This window comes from Gymnoscopelus braueri (assembly GCF_963280865.1).
Source record: "Gymnoscopelus braueri genome assembly, chromosome: 19".
Lineage (NCBI taxonomy): Eukaryota > Metazoa > Chordata > Actinopteri > Myctophiformes > Myctophidae > Gymnoscopelus > Gymnoscopelus braueri.
Window position 1 is genome coordinate 19,964,876 of NC_137621.1, and position 22,680 is coordinate 19,987,555.

At 40.4% G+C, this 22,680-nt stretch overlaps 2 protein-coding genes across 2 annotated transcripts in view; one reads left to right on the forward strand and one right to left on the reverse strand.

Annotated features, from left to right (window-relative positions):
• LOC308074244 (serine protease HTRA2, mitochondrial-like) overlaps nt 1–5,156 on the forward strand; it is a 13,328-nt gene extending 8,172 nt beyond the window's left edge. Inside the window, exons 8-9 of the mRNA XM_080413617.1 lie at nt 1,473–4,169; nt 4,572–5,156. Of these exons, the coding sequence (XP_080269743.1) occupies nt 1,473–1,638 (166 nt within the window). The 3' untranslated portion in view covers nt 1,639–4,169; nt 4,572–5,156. The remainder of the gene's footprint in view (nt 1–1,472; nt 4,170–4,571) is intronic.
• hif1aa (hypoxia inducible factor 1 subunit alpha a) overlaps nt 4,183–22,680 on the reverse strand; it is a 24,498-nt gene continuing 6,000 nt past the window's right edge. Inside the window, exons 2-15 of the mRNA XM_080413614.1 lie at nt 16,279–16,469; nt 15,297–15,448; nt 14,893–14,977; nt 14,086–14,195; nt 12,989–13,191; nt 12,625–12,731; nt 12,155–12,302; nt 10,754–11,028; nt 8,736–8,953; nt 8,125–8,247; nt 6,761–7,011; nt 6,351–6,450; nt 6,149–6,254; nt 4,183–5,649 (exon numbers count right to left, since the gene is read on the reverse strand). Coding sequence (XP_080269740.1) covers nt 5,486–5,649; nt 6,149–6,254; nt 6,351–6,450; nt 6,761–7,011; nt 8,125–8,247; nt 8,736–8,953; nt 10,754–11,028; nt 12,155–12,302; nt 12,625–12,731; nt 12,989–13,191; nt 14,086–14,195; nt 14,893–14,977; nt 15,297–15,448; nt 16,279–16,469 — 2,233 coding nt within the window. The 3' untranslated portion in view covers nt 4,183–5,485. The remainder of the gene's footprint in view (nt 5,650–6,148; nt 6,255–6,350; nt 6,451–6,760; nt 7,012–8,124; nt 8,248–8,735; nt 8,954–10,753; nt 11,029–12,154; nt 12,303–12,624; nt 12,732–12,988; nt 13,192–14,085; nt 14,196–14,892; nt 14,978–15,296; nt 15,449–16,278; nt 16,470–22,680) is intronic.

Consider the following 22,680-nt stretch of genomic DNA (forward strand, 5'->3'; position numbering starts at 1 on the left):
AGATGGCAGATCGAGATGGCAGACCGAAAGGAGGAAAGGAGGTGTGGGAAAAGGGAGAAAGAAAAAAAAAGGGGGGGAGGAATAAGAGAAGGAAGCGGATGCTAGGGAACATCCTGGAATGTTTACGTATTTCCACCGGAAATCCGTGGGGCGGCGTATGCCAGGAATGTTCTTGAAAATATTTTACGTGTTTCCACGGGAAACCCGTGGGGCGGCTGTTACGAACATTCGGGGCATACTCGCCTATCCCCATAAATGGAGACAAAGTCTGACAGTATAGAATAGCTAGGAAAGGAGATTCCTAAAACCTACCTAGCTCTGACATCAGAACACTCCTTCTAGAAACCCCATATACGGAGATAACCGGAACCATCCAGGACTGACATCGTAGTCCCCGGTTTGAGCATGACAGACATAGCCAGCTCCATATGTGGGAATGCCTGACACCACCTGACATCACCGCCGTGATGTCAGGAGCCACCCTCAGTGTTATAAAACAAGCCGTATGTCAGGGTTGATCTAGTCTCATCATCGGCATCAGACCCAGTCCTAACCCTTCCAGAGTAAGCAACATAGACCCAATCAGGAATAGCTCATCAGGCAATCCAGTGTAATCAGCGAAGCTCAAGGAACATATTGACCCTACACAGAGTACCAGGACAACTGGCTGGCCGTACAAACCAGCTAGACCTCTCAGTGGCTCTTGAGCCCGGTTCTAAGCAATCAGCCGATTATAAGTATTACAATCACCATGATATGCGTTTTGGTCAATTATGGTCCCGTTTATTTTAAAATTCATGATAAAGTAGGGTACCTTGGTACCGTGGCTACCTTGTGATGATTTGATTGACAAGCTACTCAACCAATAGCATTAATTTCACACCCCCGCTCTGGTCCCAACCAATAGCATTCATTTCCGTGCCCCAGATAAAGAAAGATGGCGGATTTGAAATAGCTGAAAAATAGGCTTCATTTACGGTCTGTAGAGTCTATGGGTGTAACTTTGTCCATCCTTTTTACTGTCTATGGTTGAGCCACATGGCTGTTTCAGCTCAAGTTACTTTTGGCTATTTAGCGCCCTCTGGCGTACAAATGTGCAGACAAAGTGACATAACACACACAGCCTCATTTCAATAGAAGTCGGTGTCATTTTTTAAATCACTTCTGAAAACATACTTTTATATCAGTGTCTTTTCATAGTGTCCATTTTACTTTCTTATTGCCTGTCTTTATCCATGCGCATATCTTTTTATGCCCTTTGTTTTGATTTAGTGTTTGTCTTTTTACTTTTACTTACTCTGTTTGTTAGAGGATAAGTAGACAATTTTTTTGTTCAGACCCCTCATTTATAATCGTGCATAGCACAACCTCAAAGATAGCTTTAATATTGAGTTGTTTACCATACATATTGCTTTATGGGGAAAACTTGTACAGTACAGTAGGACTGCTGCTAATTCACTGTCCTCTCACAGAGCTGGCATGTTGCCCGGTGACATTGTGGTGGAGATCAATGGTGCCAAGGTCAACACGAACGAGGAGATCTACAAGGCCATACACGGCAGCAACAATATCACCATGCTGGTGCAAAGACAAACAGAAAAACTACGCTTACAGATCACCCCAGAATGCCCAGAATGACCTGCTGGGTAAGAAGGGGCAGGATAAGGAAGTGTGTGAACTGTACACGAAAAATGGACACTGTGAAACATGGTCATTATGGTTGGGACTTGGGAGCCACTTTTTAAATGTAGTTTAATAAAAGCAAAATAAAAACTACACATTTATTAACTTATAGTATGTTCTCACCATGGTGTCCATTTGGGCTGTGAAATGTTTTGTTTCTCATGGTTATCACTTGGGATGTAAAATGTAAATGACAGTTATGAAGGTGCAAACTTTCTTTAATGTGACACTTTGCTTGGTATTATGGAGATTAAGAAATTATTGGAATACATTCGTTTTTTGGAGTGAACAAACATCTGAGTCATGAAAACAGGGTTTAGTCATCTTGGTCATGACTACAGAGCATTAGCTACTGTACATATGCAGGCTGTCTGCCAGTAACAATAATAATTGTCCCATCTGGCAAAAAACAAGTGGTCTTTTATGTTTTATCAAAACTGAAACAAGGCAATATATTATTAAAGCAATTTAATGTTAGACAGAAACATGAAACAAGCAACAGAGACCCAACACTGCAGTATGCAATGGTATAAAACTGACTGAGAAATGAAGTTTGAGAACTGAAATTCTACTATGATAATCACACTAGTAAATTAAAAGAATTGTTATGAATTACACCGTGTATCTACCTGTACTGTACTAGAGTATGTAACAAGCCAAAACTTGAATTATTTTCATGGTCAGAGAACATTCATCTTACAGGAATAAGAATAAAATATTACTTTCAAATAGAATTTGACAGCAATAATCACAGCTTTGAAAAGACATACAAAAAAGAAACCTCTGGTCTATGCACTGTTACACACTTTCACGAATGTAATAAACTAAAGTGACATCTACTGAACGACTGCATAATTGTATTTATCTCAGACAGGTAACCATTAAATGGAGACATGGGACCGTTCAATATTCATGGGATGGTTCCACTGGAGGAAAACAGGATCATCATTTTATTTGTCCAAGGGAGGGTATACCGTTTTTTATTTTAGTCCAGTGGAGGGTCAGAACATTTTGAATTTAAAATATATGTACAGTACGTACACAGACTGAAGAAACATTTCCATTTCTAAAAAAGTTAACTACAATTTTGGTGATGCACGTAAAAGCTGTTGGCCAATCGTCATTAAGAGAGGCTTTTATGGACTTCAAAATAAAACCAGCATTAACAATCATACAAGTTTCACATTGTATTATCACAGCGAGTCATATTTTGAAGTCTGATTAGTATCTACAGGAAGTCAGATATTTACTGAAACTGTCTTTGATGCTGATGGAACGAAGAAAGATGAGACTTTGAGAATGAGAACAAGATTATGACTTGGCTTCATTTTTAAGAACCATACACTGTGGAATAGAGAACGGATGTTTAATGGTTAACATCATTCTGGGACGCTAATTCAGCCTAACAGCACTTTGACGTGCCCATCACAAATAATAATTACTGCAAAGTCTCGCTGCTGAAGAAAGTATTTTAAAAATCTGTTTTTTTTTTGGGGAGAAAATAGAAACTGAACTACAAACTGAGATTGGAATCAAACTGTTATTTATCATTATTTGGTGGGGGGGGGGGTCAATTTCTTTCAATCTCTTGGAGGGTTAAGAAAAATATATTTGTCACTGGTTGTACTGCCCTAATGGTGTTCTAAACCAAACTCCAGCCAAATTCTTAAATAACTTGAGTCGGGACATAACTTTCTAGCTCCAGATTTAATGACTCTTTTTGTTGACATAATCAAGGAGTAAACTGAAGCATAGGAACACAAATAGAAACATACATTGATTTACTTATACAGTATGCAAATAGTAGCCTAAATGTTTCAACATGGTTGCTAAAGCACTGCATATAAAACCAAAATCACACTAATTGTGCTCAAAATACACTGAATGCAAACTACATGCCACTGAGGCATGATGTCATAGTATCAGTACGTTATTTGAGCTACCATCAACATGAATCCAATACAAACCATCCCATCGATAAACATTCTTTAAAACTTAAAGATAACATTGCAAACAATAAAAAAAAAAATGACTTGCAGGCAATGCTTGTGATGGGTCAAATCAGAAGATTGCAATATGCTTGAACACAGAAATCTGCTGAACTCTACTTTGCTACTAAAACGTGTCCATGGCGGTGCTAAAATCATTTCAACACATTAAACTAACCAAAGATTTGTGTATGTAGATACCGCATTGGCTGCTACTGTTCATTGGAGTGATGCGTCAACGTGGCCACCACATTGGTAGGGGCAAGCAGTGACTCCTAATGCAAGTATGCCCCATGTACGCATGTCTATTGAAGCAGGCCCGGTCTATTCACAATTAAAACCATAACTCGCTGAATTCTCAACCCATTTTCAAGTTTGGTTTGTTACAAATTTCAGAAACATTATGATATAGGATACTTGGTTAAATTTAAAATGTGAGTTTTCATCCCATGACACCTCACATAGATAGTAACATTAATGGTTATAAAAGAAAAAAAGGTTTTGTTTGTTTGAGTTTGCATGTTCTCCCCGTGTCTCCTAGGGTAGTTAATACCCTCACAAAAACATGTAGTAATCCTGGTCACTATACCGCCTCCCCCATGACAGCCGGGGCGCCTGATGGAGGGGAAGGGAACTGGTTGGAATAACGTGTTCCTTCCACGCGCTACGTCCAACCAGGGAAACTCCCCCCTGTCAGGTGACAAGAAGGTCAGTTGGCTCTCATGCCTGAAGGAAGCATGAGCTCGGCCCTGGCCTCCCTACTGTGGGGTGACAGGTGTAATACTGGTGTAGGGCTGGTGTAGTGCCCAGGATCACTTAGGAAATTGGCACCGGGTGAAAAAAATGGGTTACAAAAATCGCGGGATAAAAATTTAAGAAAAAAAAAAAAAAGAAAAAAAGGTTTCAGTCATAAGTACTCTGTACTTGTATAAGACTGCAGGCATATTTCTTGCAGCGGAGTTCTGGCAACTGTCCCCTGCGAATATGGCAGTGACGTTGACAGGCTACCCCAGTGGACAATTCGGTGTCTACGTATTCATGTCTATGAAACTAACTGCCATGATGGCAGAACACTAGGAGGGTCACGCCTTTTTATTCCAGAGTACTCTAAAGTCCTCCAGTGACCCCTCATTCTAAACATCGACCGGTCCCTAACATTCAGACCACCTTGGGTAAAAAAAAAAAAGAAGGAACTTCTGGACTAAAGACGTTTTGTTACGTACGAGTACTACAACATACGAGTACTGGAGGACCACAAATAAAATAAAATAGTTGAAATCCTGTTAAAACTACTTTTAAAAAGGCTTAATATATATTGCTGGTAATATCGTTTTTTAAGAAAATATAAATTGTGCGACTTAAGCTTACAATACACTGCTGGCAGTAGCGCCAGGTTCTATGGTGACCTGCTGGAACAGGGTCATCTGTAGATGGCGCTGTGTGTGCTGTCTGAGAGATTACCCAGGGAAAAGACGAAATGACACACAATAAAAAACTATTAGGTGTCTTTTTGCGCCCGAATCCCTTACACCAAAACCCAACAGCTGCTATGGTGTTCATCACGGTGGAATGCTGCAGAGATCACATAGTGTGCACAGATGGCAGCCACACTACAAAGTTTAAACTGATACAGACATAAATAAGGAACAGCAGGGTAGGACACACAGGAAAATCTTCAGGTTCATTTAACTCAGAGTTGAATTAACGCAGAGGATTTTACTGTGTAGGGTGAGATGGGGGTTAGAAAAGGGAGTGTCAGGGAGAGAAATTGTAGTGTCCGGTCTAGTCCAGCAGGAGGCAGGCTAAGCATTGACTCAGTTGACTTGGTCCAGAGCTCTGAGCAAATCCTCCCCCTGCAACAGGTGCTGGCGACCCAGTACAGGTGCGTTGACCTCGTAGTCGTAACGGGTGAGCTGCGGAAGGGTGAAGGGAGAGGAGCCACCATCCGATGAGCTGCCCAGGAGACGACTTGCCAGGTCTGAGAATGAGAGGAGTATGTTAGTCTTGTATGACTGCATGTCGTCTGTGTCCAGTGCTTGGTGTTTCTTTAGTGGTGGACACTTGTTCTTTCTACTTTTAAATGTTAAATTAAATGTATAGTGATGTTATACAGTAAGTATCCCTGTATTTTGTTCATACACAGCTTGGGCAAGTTTGCAAGGGTGGGATGGGCAGCCATAACTTGCTGATGAGACAGCTTAGTAATTGTAGCTTAGTTATTGTAGATAATGTTACGTCGACAACTAGCAGTAGTTTCTTTTGCAGGTTTACTAAAAAACTTTTCTGAAGTATGGAAAATGTATGAGGTGGGCAGGCAGGCAGGGCATACCTTTTCAAACATTTATCCAAAATTCATAAAAGGTTTACTGTTCAAGAGAATGCACAGTAAACCGTATCATATACTACATTTACTTTTTTCACATAATAAAAAATTCCAGTGTTTAAATTGATCTTTTACGTCCTGTCTACTCACTCACCTGTAGGTAGAAGCAGTATGGTCGTACGGGAGAGTGACTCTGGTGGTACAGTCTCATTCACCCTCAGCTTTTTCCCCTGCTCAGGCACTTCCTGGAGTAACGTGCCCTGGGAAATGACAGAAACTCAAGTTAGTCATCCCTCAAGCATAAAAAAAAGAGAACAAAGCCTTTCAGCCATATTTAGACACCAAGAAGAATTTACCAATGCAACAGCCTCCCCGACATCACCCAGCTTTCGTTTGCGCTGTACGTTCTGTGCTGCCAGCGTCCTCAGTAAGACTTCTTTGTCCAACTGTGGGCTCCTGGAACAGAGGGACAGGGATTTTGACATTAGGATTACATCTATAATTTCATGCCTTCCTGACATTTAATTGGTGTTAAAAATGAACAAAAAGCCTAAAGGTTGGTGAAATAAGTCATTGTAGCACGTACTGTATGACCTCGTCTAGCCTATAGTGCCGTTTCTAATATGCAATTAGCGTACTTTTATATATTTATGGCCCATATAATGACGGATAGGAAATAAGCAGTCCTAGTTCACGTTTTGGCGATCTAAATGTGATCTGCCTCCCAAGAGAGCATGTGCTTTGGTCTCGCATGAGCCTCGCTTACCCCTTAGACAGCATGATCAAAGGATTGGGTGTGATCGGTGGCTCAGGGGGCACTGGGGCAGGGGACGCTGTGTTCTTATCTGTGGAGCCGAGATAGCCGTGGACCTCCTGTGTGAGGTGAGGAAGGGAGCTCTCTGAGCATTTGACTGGGTCAGAAGGCAGAAGCTCATCTGGGGACAGAGTGCGCAGCTGGAAATCATCGTCCATGGGGATGTAAGGAGCCAACATCTCCAGGTCGAGGTCCTCCATGGCCTTGGGGGGAGAGAAAAAAATCAAGAAGCTGTGTTGAGCTTCAATACCAAAGTGCCTATTCATGATGACAGCAGTGCAAAGACACTTTTCCTGGCTAGATCGATTTTGGATCTTAGTCAAAAGGAACTCATGTGGGTCCAGTACAATTGAAGGATGTGCCCTGGGCGAAAAGATGGACATTCAACTGAAGTTAGACACATAAAAAGACACAAACACACAAAGATTAGCTGGGTTCAGCAAATCACACAAATATATTCCATTCGAGCAAATCAACCAGAACTGGTCCAAACTAAAAGTAGATTTAAGACTTGCTTTGATAAAAAAAAAAAAAATTAAACACTGCAGTGAATGTTTAGAAGTGTTACTTCTAACCACATTTGCTGGCATCAAGCAAAGGTTTGGTTAAAGGAATACGTCACTTTATTTTTTAAAAATAACGTTTTAAACACTTCTGGTTCAAACCGCGACATGCATGAGCGAAGAACGCACATGGGCGTGCCTGTGTGGTTCAACCGGAGCTCATTCACATGCACACGAGCGCCCAGTAAGATAAAAGACACTATTGCACTTTGGATGATGATCTGAAATTGTTAAAAGGATGATTTGATTGATACAATATGCACAGCTGAAAGTAGAACAACCTCACTTGTGTATTAGGATTAATTTGAGATCTGGGCCAAGTGTCAAATTAGTTATTACTTAGTTATTACTGTTACAGAGAACTTTGTAGTTATTATTGAGAAGATTGCCAATTTGTGGTTATGTATAATGCTATAATGTTTTTGTATGGAATTGTCCCTATGTCCTGTTTACGGACATCGAGGACTGCAAAGGAAATACATATTTCTAATATTTCAATGTGCTATCCTCAGAAAGACACTGTGTGCATTTTATTGTGTATTAATAAATAAATAAAACTTAACACACCCTCTGAACCTACTAATGATCTTCAGTCATTAAAACACAGTAGCCACGACCTTTGCTGTGTGTCCCCCCCCCCCCCCCCATCTCTCTCCCCATTTCCTGTCAGCCTACTATCCTATCAATAAAGTCAGAAAAGGCCCCAAAAAATATATTAAAAAAAAAAAAATACAGTAGCTCCTGGGACTGTACCTGTGTCGTGAAAGGGGTCTTGGGTTGTGTATCAATGGCAAACAGCTTCTCTACTAGGTCTAGTTTGAAATCTGAGCTCATGTCGGAGTCCATGGAGAAAAAGAAGTCCATCGGGCTGTCAGACTGCAAGGGGGACAATAACAAATCAATGAGCCATTCCTCTCTCAGCACCAGTCAAATCTACAATCACAATTTAGGCATTTAGCAGACGCTAAAAGTGAGAAAATAACTGAAACTAAAATAAAAACTAAACTTAAAATATATAAATGAAATAAATCTAAATTAAAACTATAATGAACAATGCAAAACTAACTAAAACTATATAAAATGAAATATAATCTTTCATCCTACTTTTTTTAAGCTTCTATAAATCAAGGAATTCATCATAATACCTGAAAACTAATACTAAGACTAAAACTAGTTAATTAATACAACTACTTGTAAAGCTAAACTGAAATTAAACACCAGACTGAAGAATCTAATAAAACAAACAAATTAATATATATGTATATATAAACAAACCAATAGCTACTTAGTAAGTAGTCCTTGACTGCTATCTACTACAGTCTATTGCAGACAAAGCCCATGGTGTGAACTCCAACAGGTCTTACTTCTGTGGAGCTCTGGCCCAGGCTTGGGCTTCCTGGCGTACTGGAAGAAACTGGTGTGTAGGGCTCAGCCTCTGTTTTCTTTGAGATGTTGCTGCTGGTAATCTGGGGAGGCTCACTGAGCGGCATGGGAGAGAAGGGCAGGGCGAGCTTGTCACTGGTGGCAGGCAGCATCACATCATTGTAGAGAGGCACCTCCTTGAGCAGCTGGATCTCTGAGTCTGCAGGAAGGAGAGGCCAAGAAGACAGAATACTATTATGGCTGATTCTGATATAGGTTTTGTTGGTCGAGTAGCGAGTTTTATTCCAATTGACGTTAGCCTATTTGTCTGCACATTGCTATAGCTAATGTGTAACTTAACTATCAATAATTTAAGACTAGACAGATGTCTAGTCTTAAATTATTGATAGTTAAGTTACTATGTAGTATGCAGTTTGTGAACAAAGCCTCACAAAACATGTGGTGTTCAGTGGTTAAGCTGCACTATCATAGGATGAGGGTAATTTAGCCTAGAGTAGGCTAAGCCATTCTAAAAGTTATGCTGGCTATTGTGCAAATTACAGGATAGAGATATGCCTGGATTGTGGCAGTATAGTGACGTTGAGTGCCAGAGATCTCACCGTTTGTAACGCAACGCTGTTTACAGCTGCAGACTCCACGACGAGCACCCGATTGTAAACAATATATGCGTGCACGATGGTGGATGGTCCTGGCTAACGCCTGGAACAATAACATCTCTCAAGCGAGTCACCATGGCGGAGTGATCTCGGATCGAAAATGAGTGGTTTTCCCCACTGTAAAAAGTTAAGGAAATGGAGGTTTTTTGCAAGGAGATAGAATGGGAGTGGACGGGAGCCAGTTTTTTTGGCACGGTGATACATCTGTCCCTTCCTTCTCAGAGACATTGTGAGTGATCCCAGAGCTGCTCGTGGAAAAAAACAAAAAGATTGATTTCACGTAGATTCCCGGTTTTGGCACTCAACGTCACTTTTTGCAAAACCGTAGATTCACGGTTTTGGCACCCAAGGTGTTAAAATATATTCCAAAAGATTTTCCAAAAATAAATAAAACAAAATTAAATCAGAAATGTAAACATATTTTTTTAAACATGCAGAAATCTATGAAAAAGTTATTTTAAAAAAGCTCATGCTTTTTTCACTAGTTTATGTCACAGGGAGGTAGACATAAAATGTCTCTTTTGGGCCTCAAGCTAAAGAGTTTGGGAACCACTGCCCCAGGCAGCTGTTTATTGTGTGTAGTGGGTGCGCATGGGTGCAAGCTGCATGTCACATTATATAAAACAACAGACACAGTGAACAATAATGGATTGAAAGTAGAACTTAATTGTAACAATTATAGCAATTCACACAGACCGACGATAAACGAGAGAGAGCTTTGTATGTGCCTCCCCCCTGCTGATTTGGACAGATAATCATCCATTAATCATTGTGTATGATTAATGAAGGAGGCTCTGCTGGGGCGGGGGGGGGAGGTGACACTCACGGCTAGTCTCCTCAATGCCACGGTGAGATGAGCATAAATGTGCATCGGGTCCAGTACGGGTCTAGAGACCCAGTCGGACCGGGTCTAATACATTTGAATGATCCTCAGTCCGTTTCGGACCAGTTTTCCTCGATCCCACTTCGGGCCGGGTCCAATATTATCGGGTCCGTTTCAGACCAGGTCCAATTTTTTGGACCCATGCTACCCTCTAGTATGTGTGTGTGTCTATATTACATTTTATTAGTATAGCTTTTCTCACAGAGAGGACTCACAAAGTGCTCTACATATAGGAATAAAAAACACAGCATGATGCATACAAATAATCAAAATCAACAGAACGCAAACTGTACAATTAATCTCAGGTAACAAAACAGCAGACACATTACACACGAGGAGGATGTGTGTGTGTGTGTGTGTGTGTGTGTGTGTGTGTGTGTGTGTGTGTGTGTGTGTGTGTGTGTGTGTGTGTGTGTGTGTGTGTGTGTGTGTGTGTGTGTGTGTGTGTGTGTACACTTACCAGGACAGCTGAAATCCAGGGCGATGATGGTGTCTCCAGCAGCTGGGGCCAGGAGAGTGAGAGCTTCAGGCTCCTCCTTCAGCTGGTCATACAAGCTTGTCATTGGTTGGGTCTCCGCTGTCTGGCTGAACAGCTTGATCACATCAAGCATGTGGCCTTTCTCCTCTTCCAACTGGAGAGGTGGAGCTTCCACCACCTGCTCCTTCTCCTCTTTCACTGGCTTAACATCTTCTGTCTGCTCCAGAGACAAGACCAGCTTCTCCTCTTGGATGCCACTATAGCGGAGGAAACACGCATACCAGATATTAGTACAGAAATCTTTTGCTTGAATGATTATACTTCTGTGACAGAAGATCCTGGACGGTTTCCTGCTAAGATTACCCATTTTCAAATGAAAGTAGTAGACACTTTTTATGGTACGGCTCTGTAAGAGGCTAGTCATCTATAAAAAGGGTCTGTCTGCATTTCTGTCTGTCTTTTTGCCCGTTCAGAGCTTATCTCACCTAGGGGTGTGCCGATATATCGTCCCGCGATATATCGCGATACGTTTTCGTGACGATATGTATCGTTTTGAAAAAAGAAAAAATCGTTTAAAAAAAAAAGAAAATAAGATTTTTTTTTTTTTTTTTTTACAAAATAATCAGGCATGCAAACAGCCCCGAGGTGAAAAGGGTGACAACATGTTGTTTTTTTTTCGGGTCAGGTGTCCCACTATTGCCCTATTTGGATTCAAAACGGCTATTGTAGCTGAAAAGCTACAAGTTCGTATATCTGAATAATGCAAAAACAGAATTATTTGTTTGCATTTGCTTTTTTTCTCCCCCATATATTTTTCATAATAAAAAAAGTGCGTATCGTATCGAAATCGTATCGAAGTTGTGAGCCAAATATCGGCACACCCCTACGACCACTGGATTGATCCGTGCCAAATTTATCATGCATGCTGGCAGTAGGCTAACTTAGTAGTAAACCGTTTTACATATATTTGTAATATAGAATTTTCATCTATGAAGAATCAATGGGGCTTGGATCGGGCTGAAACCGTGCCCAAATGTGGAGATGACCATCATCAATATGACGTTATCGATATGCCAGAGGCATATTATAAAGGCTAAGTGCATGTGCCTTTATTGTCATTGAGGTGTGGCTCTGTCAATTGGTTTTGCCTAACATATAATGACTAGCTATAGATTAAATCATGCAAAGTGGCAATAAAAGATGCAGAACGTCCCGCCATCAATATGATGTCAGTGAGCCACGCCATTATTTGAACACCATATAGTTGTCAGATATATCCCATCAGCGACAGTTTATAATTCATGCCGACAGTACACTGATTGGAATCTGTACTTGACTCTTCTGAACAGACATGCCCCCCTGCTTCCCGAACCTTGAAAGTACCTGAGCACAAAGTTGACGCAGACCACACACTGTGGTTGGGAGTTCTTGTTGTTGTATATGACGGTGGCCTGGGTCTCCACCCAAACAAAGCCTCCTCTCTTGGCCAACATTCGGTACTGGCCTGTGCTGACCTGGCCTTTTGCAAATACTGGAGGAAATGTAAAGAGAGTGAAAGAATAGAAGAGATTATAATGTTTTCCATTAGTGCAGCCATTTGGTTAAGGTTCATATAATAAACGGCATCCTCATGGTAACTAGATTAACCACTGAAGCCCTATATACTTCAGTGTATGATGACAATGCAAAGCAAAAATATTCAACATGCCAGAATGTAAAACATACTTTCATTTTCTTTTTTGAAAATGTTCACCTATAATGACACGCACAAAATAAGGACGCCAGGTTGAAAGAGGTTACGTAATGGTGATCTATTCACTGCTAGAGTACTGCTAGAGGTGTTTTGGGCTTACAGTTGTGGTGGGTCTTGTTGAGATGGTCTGAATCCAGGGCATGATAGTATTCATACACAGAGCGATTCAACAGGTCCTCTGGGTCATACCCCATTAGCTCCGTGATTCTATAGGAAACATGACACATAAAAACAAATTATTCAATTCTTCTGATGGCAGGTTTACACAGAATATAAATGGGAGCTCAACGCATGTTGTACTCATCCTGAACACTAGGTGGCTCTGGAGCACTACACCCGCCGGCTACGGTTGCGCTTCCATCCATTCATGGAAAGTGAAGAGCACTGCACACAGCAGCTTACTATAAGCTTGTTCCTTACGCAACCTCATTAAGTGTGAACAATTTGGAGTGAGCAGTACCAACCTCTCGTCACAGTAGGTGAATTTCATGTCCAGGGTGTGGCGGCTGAGAAAGGTCTTGGTATCCAGGGGGGCTTCAATGTTAGATGGGTGTGGAATGGGATCACAAATCAGCACCAGGTAGGGCACAGGCGGCTCCTTGTGTCCACTCGTTGTCTGCTCAGTGGGGGTCTCAAAGACACGCACGTGACCTGAAATGTGGAGTACCTGGGGAGTTGCAGAAAGAGTATTAATGTGGCTTAAGGCTTGCAAAGGATGTTTATTGTCATTCTAAACAAACAGGCTGCTGTTAGTGAGAATAATGTTCTTATACTAAAGTCAATCTTATTTGTGACTGCAACTAAGGCTTTTGGACATGGGGTGTCATCTAAAATATATATATTTCTCCATTTAATTGCCGCATACAAGGCCTCTGCTTAAAATTATTATTTAAGGCAATCACTTAAATCTACACTCTTAACTTTACCCAAGATTTGAACCCCCTGTAAGTGTTGAATTTTTACAACCGAGTTAATAGAGCACGCTTGCTGGCTTAGGGAAGAAATGTAAGCAGTACCACTTGTCAAACAGACCACAGGATCTAAATGTCTTAATATAAGAGCAGGGAGAGCAAATACAATTTAGTTAGTTGTAAAGATTGAAAGTTACATAATGTAGCTTTATTTCAGGGATGTTAACAGGGACAAGACAGAAATGAATTAGCAACTAGACCTATTCAAGAACAATGCAAGTTTGGAATGCATGCCCCACTCGGTTATTGCATACCCCTTGTACCCGTCTGTCTGTCCGTGTCCTTTTTATGCCAATATATGGAGTTCCGTGTCAGGCATCCAGGCCAGTATATTGTCAGTCCTATGACATAATATTGATGACATCGGGGTACTCCATACATGGGGATTTGCGGTTTAATCAATATTTTGGGGAGATCCACTGAACCGACTGACTTCCCACTCGACGCATCACTCCTCTGCGATATGCATGCCGAGTGATCATCAGTCGGGCAGTTCTCGAGATACGCTGGTGACAAACTCAGAGATTTTGTGAATTTATAGAAGGATAATAAAATGTATGTAATTTGTTATTTTTCTTCTTTTTGCTTACCTTCCACGTGGCTGACTTTACATTAACTGTTCGCCCCCTACTAGTAAGGGTACATTTCATTCGAAGGAAAAAGCTGCGTTCTGTGTTTGCTTCCTTGGCTTTTTTGGAGCCTGAAATGACAGCACAGGATGAGAGAAGAAGTAATAATCTGTCTTGTCTTCATGGTTGCATGTTACAGAAATACCTGCTCTAAATCATTTCATGCAGTCTATTTGTCATGGTTTTAATTCTGGGTTTATTTATATTGCTGTCTTTAGCCGTCTAAATTGCCAGTTTGTATTAATGTGTACATAACTGCTTCATAGCAAAAATGTACTGACAACCCTTTTGCAAAGTTTTTACCCTTCTGTATGAACTAATAGAAGATAATAGAATAGAGATTAACAAATAGTGCTACATAATCAACATCACGTTTCGTATGTTTATATGGATAGGGGAAAAATATATAATTGTCCAAATGTTATAAATTGACATTGACCCTCAGAAACGAATAATTTAATACGCGGTCATTCAGACAAATCCCTAATACTGTTGTGTAAAACAAGTTAGGAAATATACCAATGATTCACTGCACTGTGCCAATAATGCTGAGTGCATGCGAGTACAGACCAAACAACATTAATCATGCGTGACCAAAGGACCGGAGTGGGAAATGCCAACTCGTTCTGACAGCTTCATGTGTGAATTTGCCAGCTTAGAGCAAATGACGCTCTTCAGCGATTGATGCACTGACTTGCGTGCTTGTCTATGCTTGTCTCTCTCCATTAGAGGCATTTTATGATGGAGCAGACCTAATGTTTTCCTCACCTGTTCTGTGGACCAGCATTTCTCTCAGCTCCTCCTGATCACAGGGGTGTGTGTAGTCAAACACACTGTGTCCGGTCATGTCAAACTGCAGTGGACAAAGACAGAACAGAGAGTGGAAATATAGCAACCATCAATATTTAACAGTCTTGCAACTCATTTATCTTAATATACGACTAATTCAGTTACCAGAGGATTTTATCCCGGTGCCGTCTAAACTCAATCAAAATGCCAATGTTATCCACATTATGTCAGTTATTATAATCATTTATATGCCTCATAAATCACTATTTCACCTAATCTCAGATGACAAACTTTTTCTCTCTTTTTTTGTATTACTACTACCATTTATTTATTATTATAATTACAATAATTTATTTCCGAGTAAAGGAAAATGGCAAACCAACCTGTGCCAGCCCCAGGCACTTGTTGACATTCTCGGAGAGATAGATCATGTCTCCGTCCTCAGACAGCACCAGGAGGAATCCCTCCAGAGCCTTCAGGTAGGAGCTGTTCAACTGGCTGTCCAGTTCCGTCTCCTCCACTGCCTCTGGCTCATCTGGAACAGAGAGGAAGAAGGAATGGGATTTGGGAAGTGACAAACAAAGAAAGGGTTAAGGAGAAAATGTGGATGGTGGGCGAGAAAAATGTAATGATCAGGATTCCATAAATCAGCCAGCTCTTTAGAATTTAGTGCGCTGGCTCAAACATGCTTGCATGGGCAGGGCACTGCGACACGCACACACACTCGCACGCACAAGAATGACTGCAAAGGGTTGAGACAGATTTGGTGTTTCTACGACCGAGCTTTTTCCGTGGTTGGTCCAAAACTCTGGAACAGCCTTCCGTCCACTGTTAAGTTTGCCCCCTCCCTGGACACCTTCAAATCCAGACTCAAAACACACCTCTTCTCCCTAGCATTTGAATCACCCTAGACTCTTTCCATCTAGCCTGCACCCCTTATGCATTTGTTTACTGAGTGTACAGCACCTTGGTTCAACGCTGTTATTTTAAATGTGCTCTATAAATAAAGATTGGAAGTAGCTAAAGGTAAAGACTTACTCATTTTCCAGGTCATTTCAGGAAATGACCTGAAGAAGATCCACAATGGATCAAAACGGGTCTTTCTAATTATGTCTTTTTTACCTTTAGCTCTGTGTGCAGGTTCTACTTTTAATTTAGTATACGCCTTTGACTCAGCACCCACTGTGAGTATAGTTGAGTTTCCCTTAAAGTTAACAGAAAAACACTATTCATATAGTGCAAGTTATTTCTACTAACTGACTACTGGAGCAGCAACCTAGTTCATGTGCCATCCTCCACCCCAAGCAAATACACAAAACATACAATAATGGACCCATACGGGTAAGTAAGTTTAACTGCACTCACCAGCGTTGAGCAGCGTCCTCAAACGCAAGTAGCTGATGGTGAGCCTCATGATGGAGGCCTTGTCCATGTTGGAGGTGACACTGTGGGGCAGGGGCAGCTCCTGGGCCAGCTCGTAGAACACCTCCGACTCCTTCCCCCGTCGACATCGCGCAGCATCCCGTGACTTCTCCTTCCTCCGCTCCGAGCTCACCCTGCGGAAGACAGGTGGCAGGTCAGCTACAGCCTGGCCAAGGTCCTGTTCTGACCCGAGCATACACACCACCACGGTTGGCATCCTTCCTGCCTATCCGCCCGTCTTAGACAGCCTGCTGATTCAGGCGTTTTTTCCCAGACACTGGACTGCCTGTTGACTGCAGAGGGCTGCGGTAGCTGAGCGACTGTCTGCAAGCAATCGAGCGCGAGGTACTCCACACTAGCCGCTGTCCCGCTCCCTCTAGCTAATTTACAAACACATCCCTAGCCAGCCGTCTTATTGGCTGCTGACCAAAGGAAGCAAAGTGAACCCCCTAAGTGATTGGCTAAGTGAGGGGGCTTGGTTCACATGGATTCTCTAGTCTGCCTTCCTGGTGCACACAGCTGGGCTACTGTACGACACCAATCATCCTGACATTTATGATCTTGGATCCCCACACTCTGCTCTACTGGAAAAAACACCCAACATGGACATATTGCACAAACACACCTACTTCTCTTTCAGAAGACCACTTTTTTAAAATCAAGCTACAGTTCAATAATGGAGGTTAATGATGTCACATCTTTTGTTACACCAGCCAAATGTTTAACAATAATTAGAATAGGCTTAAATATAGCCATGAAATTGTGCTATTGACTTCAGTTTTTCTCACCATAATGTGACATATGGATCGATTTCTGCGACTCAGAGGTCACACATCCTGTTTTGTTCAGATTGGGCTTCTTGATATACGGTCTGTGATCTGGTCGATGGCTGGAAGGTATCCTTGAAAGCTATTGATTAACATCGTGACATACACTGTATGCTTAGCCCTGGTTATCAGCAGGATGTACCTATTAGGTGACATTTCTGATTCTCGTTATTGATCCAATTTGTGATCTTGATTTATTTCCACTGTAGATTGTTAAGACTACAAATACAGCTTCAATGTTAAGGTTAGGCATACCTAACCTCAATTGAAATTGTGAACAGAAACTCACTTAAAAAAGCAGTTTTTCTATCTGTATCTGTGGGCAAGAGCCCCTAGTGCAATATCAAAGGGATTTGGGAATATTTCCAAATTAAAACAGACCCAAATATTCTAACATGAAAAATGTGCAGTTTGCATATGTATATCATGTATGCTTGAGCACCTGAAAAGGAAGCATCAATAAGTAAAGTTAGCTAAATGAACAGCATGTGATGAACTAGGCAAATAGAGCAGAGCAAGCGGAACAGATTTTAAATGAGTGGCATTACAGTGTTATTAATATGAACAAATAATTGTAATATACTAAATAATATACAATCAAAAATAATTATTATTTGTAGCCCTACATCTGTTATCCCCATTCCAGAACTAAGCTATTTAGAAGGGAAGAAAGGTGTGGCTAATGGACTGGTACCACACAATAGGCTGATCCTCTGGGAAATACTTTAGACAGCAAAATGCAACAAATGGACACATTTCAACTCTGGAAAAGTACAAAATGAACAGTCACAACTCACAACCAATAAAAATGTCAGTGCTTCTCCCAACTCACATTTTAAACCTAACAAGCAATGTAAATGATGTGCTCATTTAAATTTAGCCCATTTAGTGTCAATGATGCGGTTCATAGACTATGCAGTCATGAATAGCAGCATATACAGATCAATCTAAAAAGAAAATGAATAGTGGAAAAGTAAATTTTCTTCCGTAATATAATTCAAAAGTTAATTGCACATAAAGTTAGTTAGTTAGTTAGTTAACTAAAGTGAAATATTTCAAACCTTTTTTGTTTTAAGCTTGATGATTATGGTATACTAGCTCATGAAAAACAAAAATCCATATCTCAAAATATTAGAATATTACCACATAATACCATTATATTATGACCACTCAAAAAAGCATTTATAATACAGAAATCTCCTGGTAGATGGCTGTGTTGACTCTGTCTGGACTTGATAAAACACAGTGGACCAAAACCAGCAGATGAGATGGCACCCCAAATCAGTAGCCCAGATCAAGTATTGAGTGCATAAATTAACATATATTTCTGTATTATAAATCCTTTTTTGAGTGGGCTTATGTAATATTCTAATATTTTGATATATGAATATTCATGACCTGTCCTGCATGCCATAATCATCCAGATTAAAACAATAAAAGGTTTGAAATATTTCACTTTATGCGCAATTAATCTATAATATATGAAGTTTTCACTTTTTAAATTATATTACGGAAGAAAATGAACTTTCCACAATATTCTATTTTTGATCTGTATAGGCTTACCATCTATACGATTAATTCATTTATAAAAATAGAGCAGGCAATGTAAAAGCCTTCAATTCAGAAATGTAAGCTTAATTGAAATTGATTTGTTATGCACTTATAACACAATTAACCAAAGAGAGCTAATGGAAAATGGATCAGCAAAATAAATTTAGCTTCCTCTAAGGATCAAATCACCTAACTGCACTGATAATATTCCAATATTCTAGTCTAGAATTGTTTTCGTTGTTAGTTGAAACTATCCCTAACACTTGATGAGTTGAGTACATAGAATATATTTTTTTATATTGAAATATGGAATATTTGTGACAGTCTGAGTCACCCCACAAAAGGTCCATTGAATTTTGAGCCAGGAAAAACCCTGCCAGTCTAAAAATATTATCATTCTGAAATGCAGATGACAATTAATTATGCCACTGAGACTCATCCTTACTCTACAGTATGCTTGAGAGGCCCATCTGCAATAGCCGATTTGCAACAGAGAAAGAGAGGGAGAGTAAAAGTCAGGTTCACCAATGTCTCTTCCTCGTGAACAAACAATGCGCCACTTTCAACTGACATGTCAAGTAATAGTTTGCTACACTGTGATTGATTGATTGATTGAATATTTTATTAGGCAAAAAATGTAAAACAGCACAGTTACATTTAAAATACTTTGTCTAACAGGTCCGTTCATAAAAGTCCTTGCGGACTTGTTTCCAATGAGGGCCTTGGTATTTAATTCATAGGCATATATAGTGGCACCACAGTTCAAATATCATTACAAAATAAACAGCCAAAAACAATATATAACACTATGTACAACCAAAAAAATAAAAAAGAGGGGAAAAAAAATATGTACAAGAACAGGGGGGGGGTCTGCTGTCTAACGGGAAAATGGTACTACCTCCACCTTTGGCCTCCTGAAAGGTGATTTTTTAAGGCTCTGATGAGTTGTACGATTGCCAAGTTTGGGTTTACACAAGCGCTCCAGTACACATGAATGAGAACCAGTGTGCACAGTATGAAAAGAAACCAAAAGTAAGAAGTGCTCTTCATTTCTCTATATGCATGTTGGATTTAGCCAAGTTTATATAGATAATAACTAATGTGGCAGCCATTTCCTGGATCTGCTGGCATAATTAACTAGTAACTTCATGTTGTTCATCCAACTGACTGTCCCTTCACCTCAAGTCTCTCAGCGAGCCCCTGCAATGCTCTGGCGCTTCACCAGGGGGGCATGCCTCACACTTTCAAAACCCCTGGGCTAGGCTAGTCTAGTGGCAGACGAAAGGTAGGCCTACAGTCACTAGTGATGGATCAAGTCCAGGCATAGCCCAGGCATCTACCCTTGGCACAAGTACAGGAATCCAAAACACTAAGGGTGACTATGACACTTGAGAAGCAGACATGAAACAGCATTGCATGTTTAAAAAAAAAGGTCTCAGCCAAACTCAGCAACAGTGTATAGGTAACATGGCACAAACCTTCAAAATACACAAAATTATAAAATAATGCCATGAAAAACTAAAAGCTCAGTTGTGTGTCATTAGCCTTCTTTTGTACTTTGATCTGATACAAGTACCGAATATGAATCAAGCCGTTTTCAGTGATACTATTAATAAATACTATTATTATTACCTGGACTTCATAGTTCTTTCCCAAATTGCATAAGTGTATGGAACTGGGAGAAAACACGGAACAAACTGCTTTTGATTGTCACATGAAACATAAAAAAAACAGAAGCCAAAAAACAAAAGCAGATACAGTAGGTCACCATTACATAACATGTCTACACACATAGGCATACATGCCTAGCAGCACTGACATTCTGCTTTGTGTAATAATAATGATATCAATAATAATAATGTAGACCTTATTAAACAGTTTCAGCTTCACCCAGCTGGTGGCTGCCCAGGTCGTAATATTGAGCACTCTGGGGGGAAATTTAACCTGGGACCTTCCGTTTCCCTGCCGGCCTCTCAACCCATTCAGCTATGGCTATTATGATGATTAGCGCTATTATGTAACCAGACTCTATTCAATTATTAGTTCAGAGTCAGACAAACAAATGAGGTGGGATGTTGGGTCTTCAAATGAAAATTTCCAGATTACAGCTATAAAACAACCCCTGTTCTTTGACTACATTGTTAGTTATCAGAAGGTGGACAGATTTGACAGGGAAGCATTCAGTCTCAGTCTCTCTCTTTCAATCCGATGACCACTCAACATTGCCATGTCGGTTACATAACCCACTTCAGGGAAACGCACAGAGGACAGAGTGCTGCTGAAGTCAAGGACAGCACACTGCTGTTGAAATCAAATAAATTATGTACATAGCATTTACAGACAAGAAAACAATTTAATAAAAATGATGTTTATAGAGAGTGCTGTGATAAAACACCGTTTATTAACAACACACTTTTAAACAAAATTTGTTTGGGCTGGCTAGTAAATAAAACCACACAGGTTCTGATTAAATGATCCTGCCCACTGAAATTCATCCTAAACAACACACAAGTTAAAATGTCTTAATTAAAAGCAAGATCAAGCCTGATGTAGTCATTTCTTGCATAGGCTTGCATGGTGCTAAATGTTGCATGAGGCTAAAGGGATTCTGCTCTCACGCAGCTATACACCAATGTCAAAGGCCTCAGAGTCTGAACCTTTTGGTGTTTGTTTTGTTTTTTCCTTTATACTATCCATCATGCTGAGCAAGACTGCTACTGAGAATGTCTAACCGGAAGTACAGAAAGTACAGCTCAAGGGAGTTACGTGGACAGGGCTCCAGTATGCAACATTTTGGTCGCACATATGCACAAAAATCTATCAAAAATCTATTGGTTGTACCAGTGTGGCCAATAAATTGAATACCGAACCAACCAAATAAGTAATACCGACTGCCAGGTTGACACTGTCACACCAAAAGTGGTGACACTGAAAACGCAATCAACACAGACTGCTGGCATTTGGCCAATTACATTTGTTGATAGGTCACCAATTGTTGTGTGACAACAGTGATCCTCTGTTGACAGAGACGAGCTCATTCTTTTGTAATGTAACGGGTTCATTTTAGGTACACTGGATCAGATACACCTCGACGATTAAAACAGTAGTGTGGATACTGGATCCCGTATGTCATGCTTTGTAAACACGGTCTGTGTCAGTTATAGCTCTTGTCTGTTTTTTTTGCGTTTGATGTGCACAACTAGCAGCCACACGCTGCAGTAAAAAAAGCGTGTTGTACTATAAACAGCCTGCAGTACCACAGTAATGACTCGCCTACTACAGAACCCTCGACGTCGCTTCCTAACAAAACCTGGTGCATGGCTCTATTTGTAAACAAAAATGATAATGTTGATCACATCATATTGCTTGTTTACTAATACAATACAAGATGGCTTTAGCACAGTCATTAAGTAAACCCTAGGTCGGTAGCACATATGGCACCCGTTTAATACAAATGTTAGAAATAAGTGAAGGTTTAAACTTTACAATCTACATACATTATATTTATTACAGTTTGCAAGCATTAACATAATGTTTTAAGAATTTATCGGAGCTGACAAAAAAGGTTTAAATATAAACTATATTATTGCAGTCAAAATATTTGGGTGCACATAAATTATACGCAGGTGCACCTAAATGAAAAGGTTAGTCTGGAGATCTGGTTGTTGCTGTGCAGATCTGTTTACATTCCTCAAGCATGAAACCAGTGTTGCCATTGGTCGAAAAATACAGCTTCCGTTGATCGCAATCAGCCAACCAGTTGTAGAAGAATCCTTGATATATTTAACAAATTCTATTGCTAGTTTGACCATTTCAAATGCCTTTTAAATCTTAAAACAAAAGATTATCTATTATTACTGTAGGGCTTGACACAGAGCAGTAGTGTTAAAGTTACAAGGAAAGAGGAAGATATGCAGCAGTCTGTAGACTTCAATAGACAATAGTTGTATGAACCATTATGCAGAAT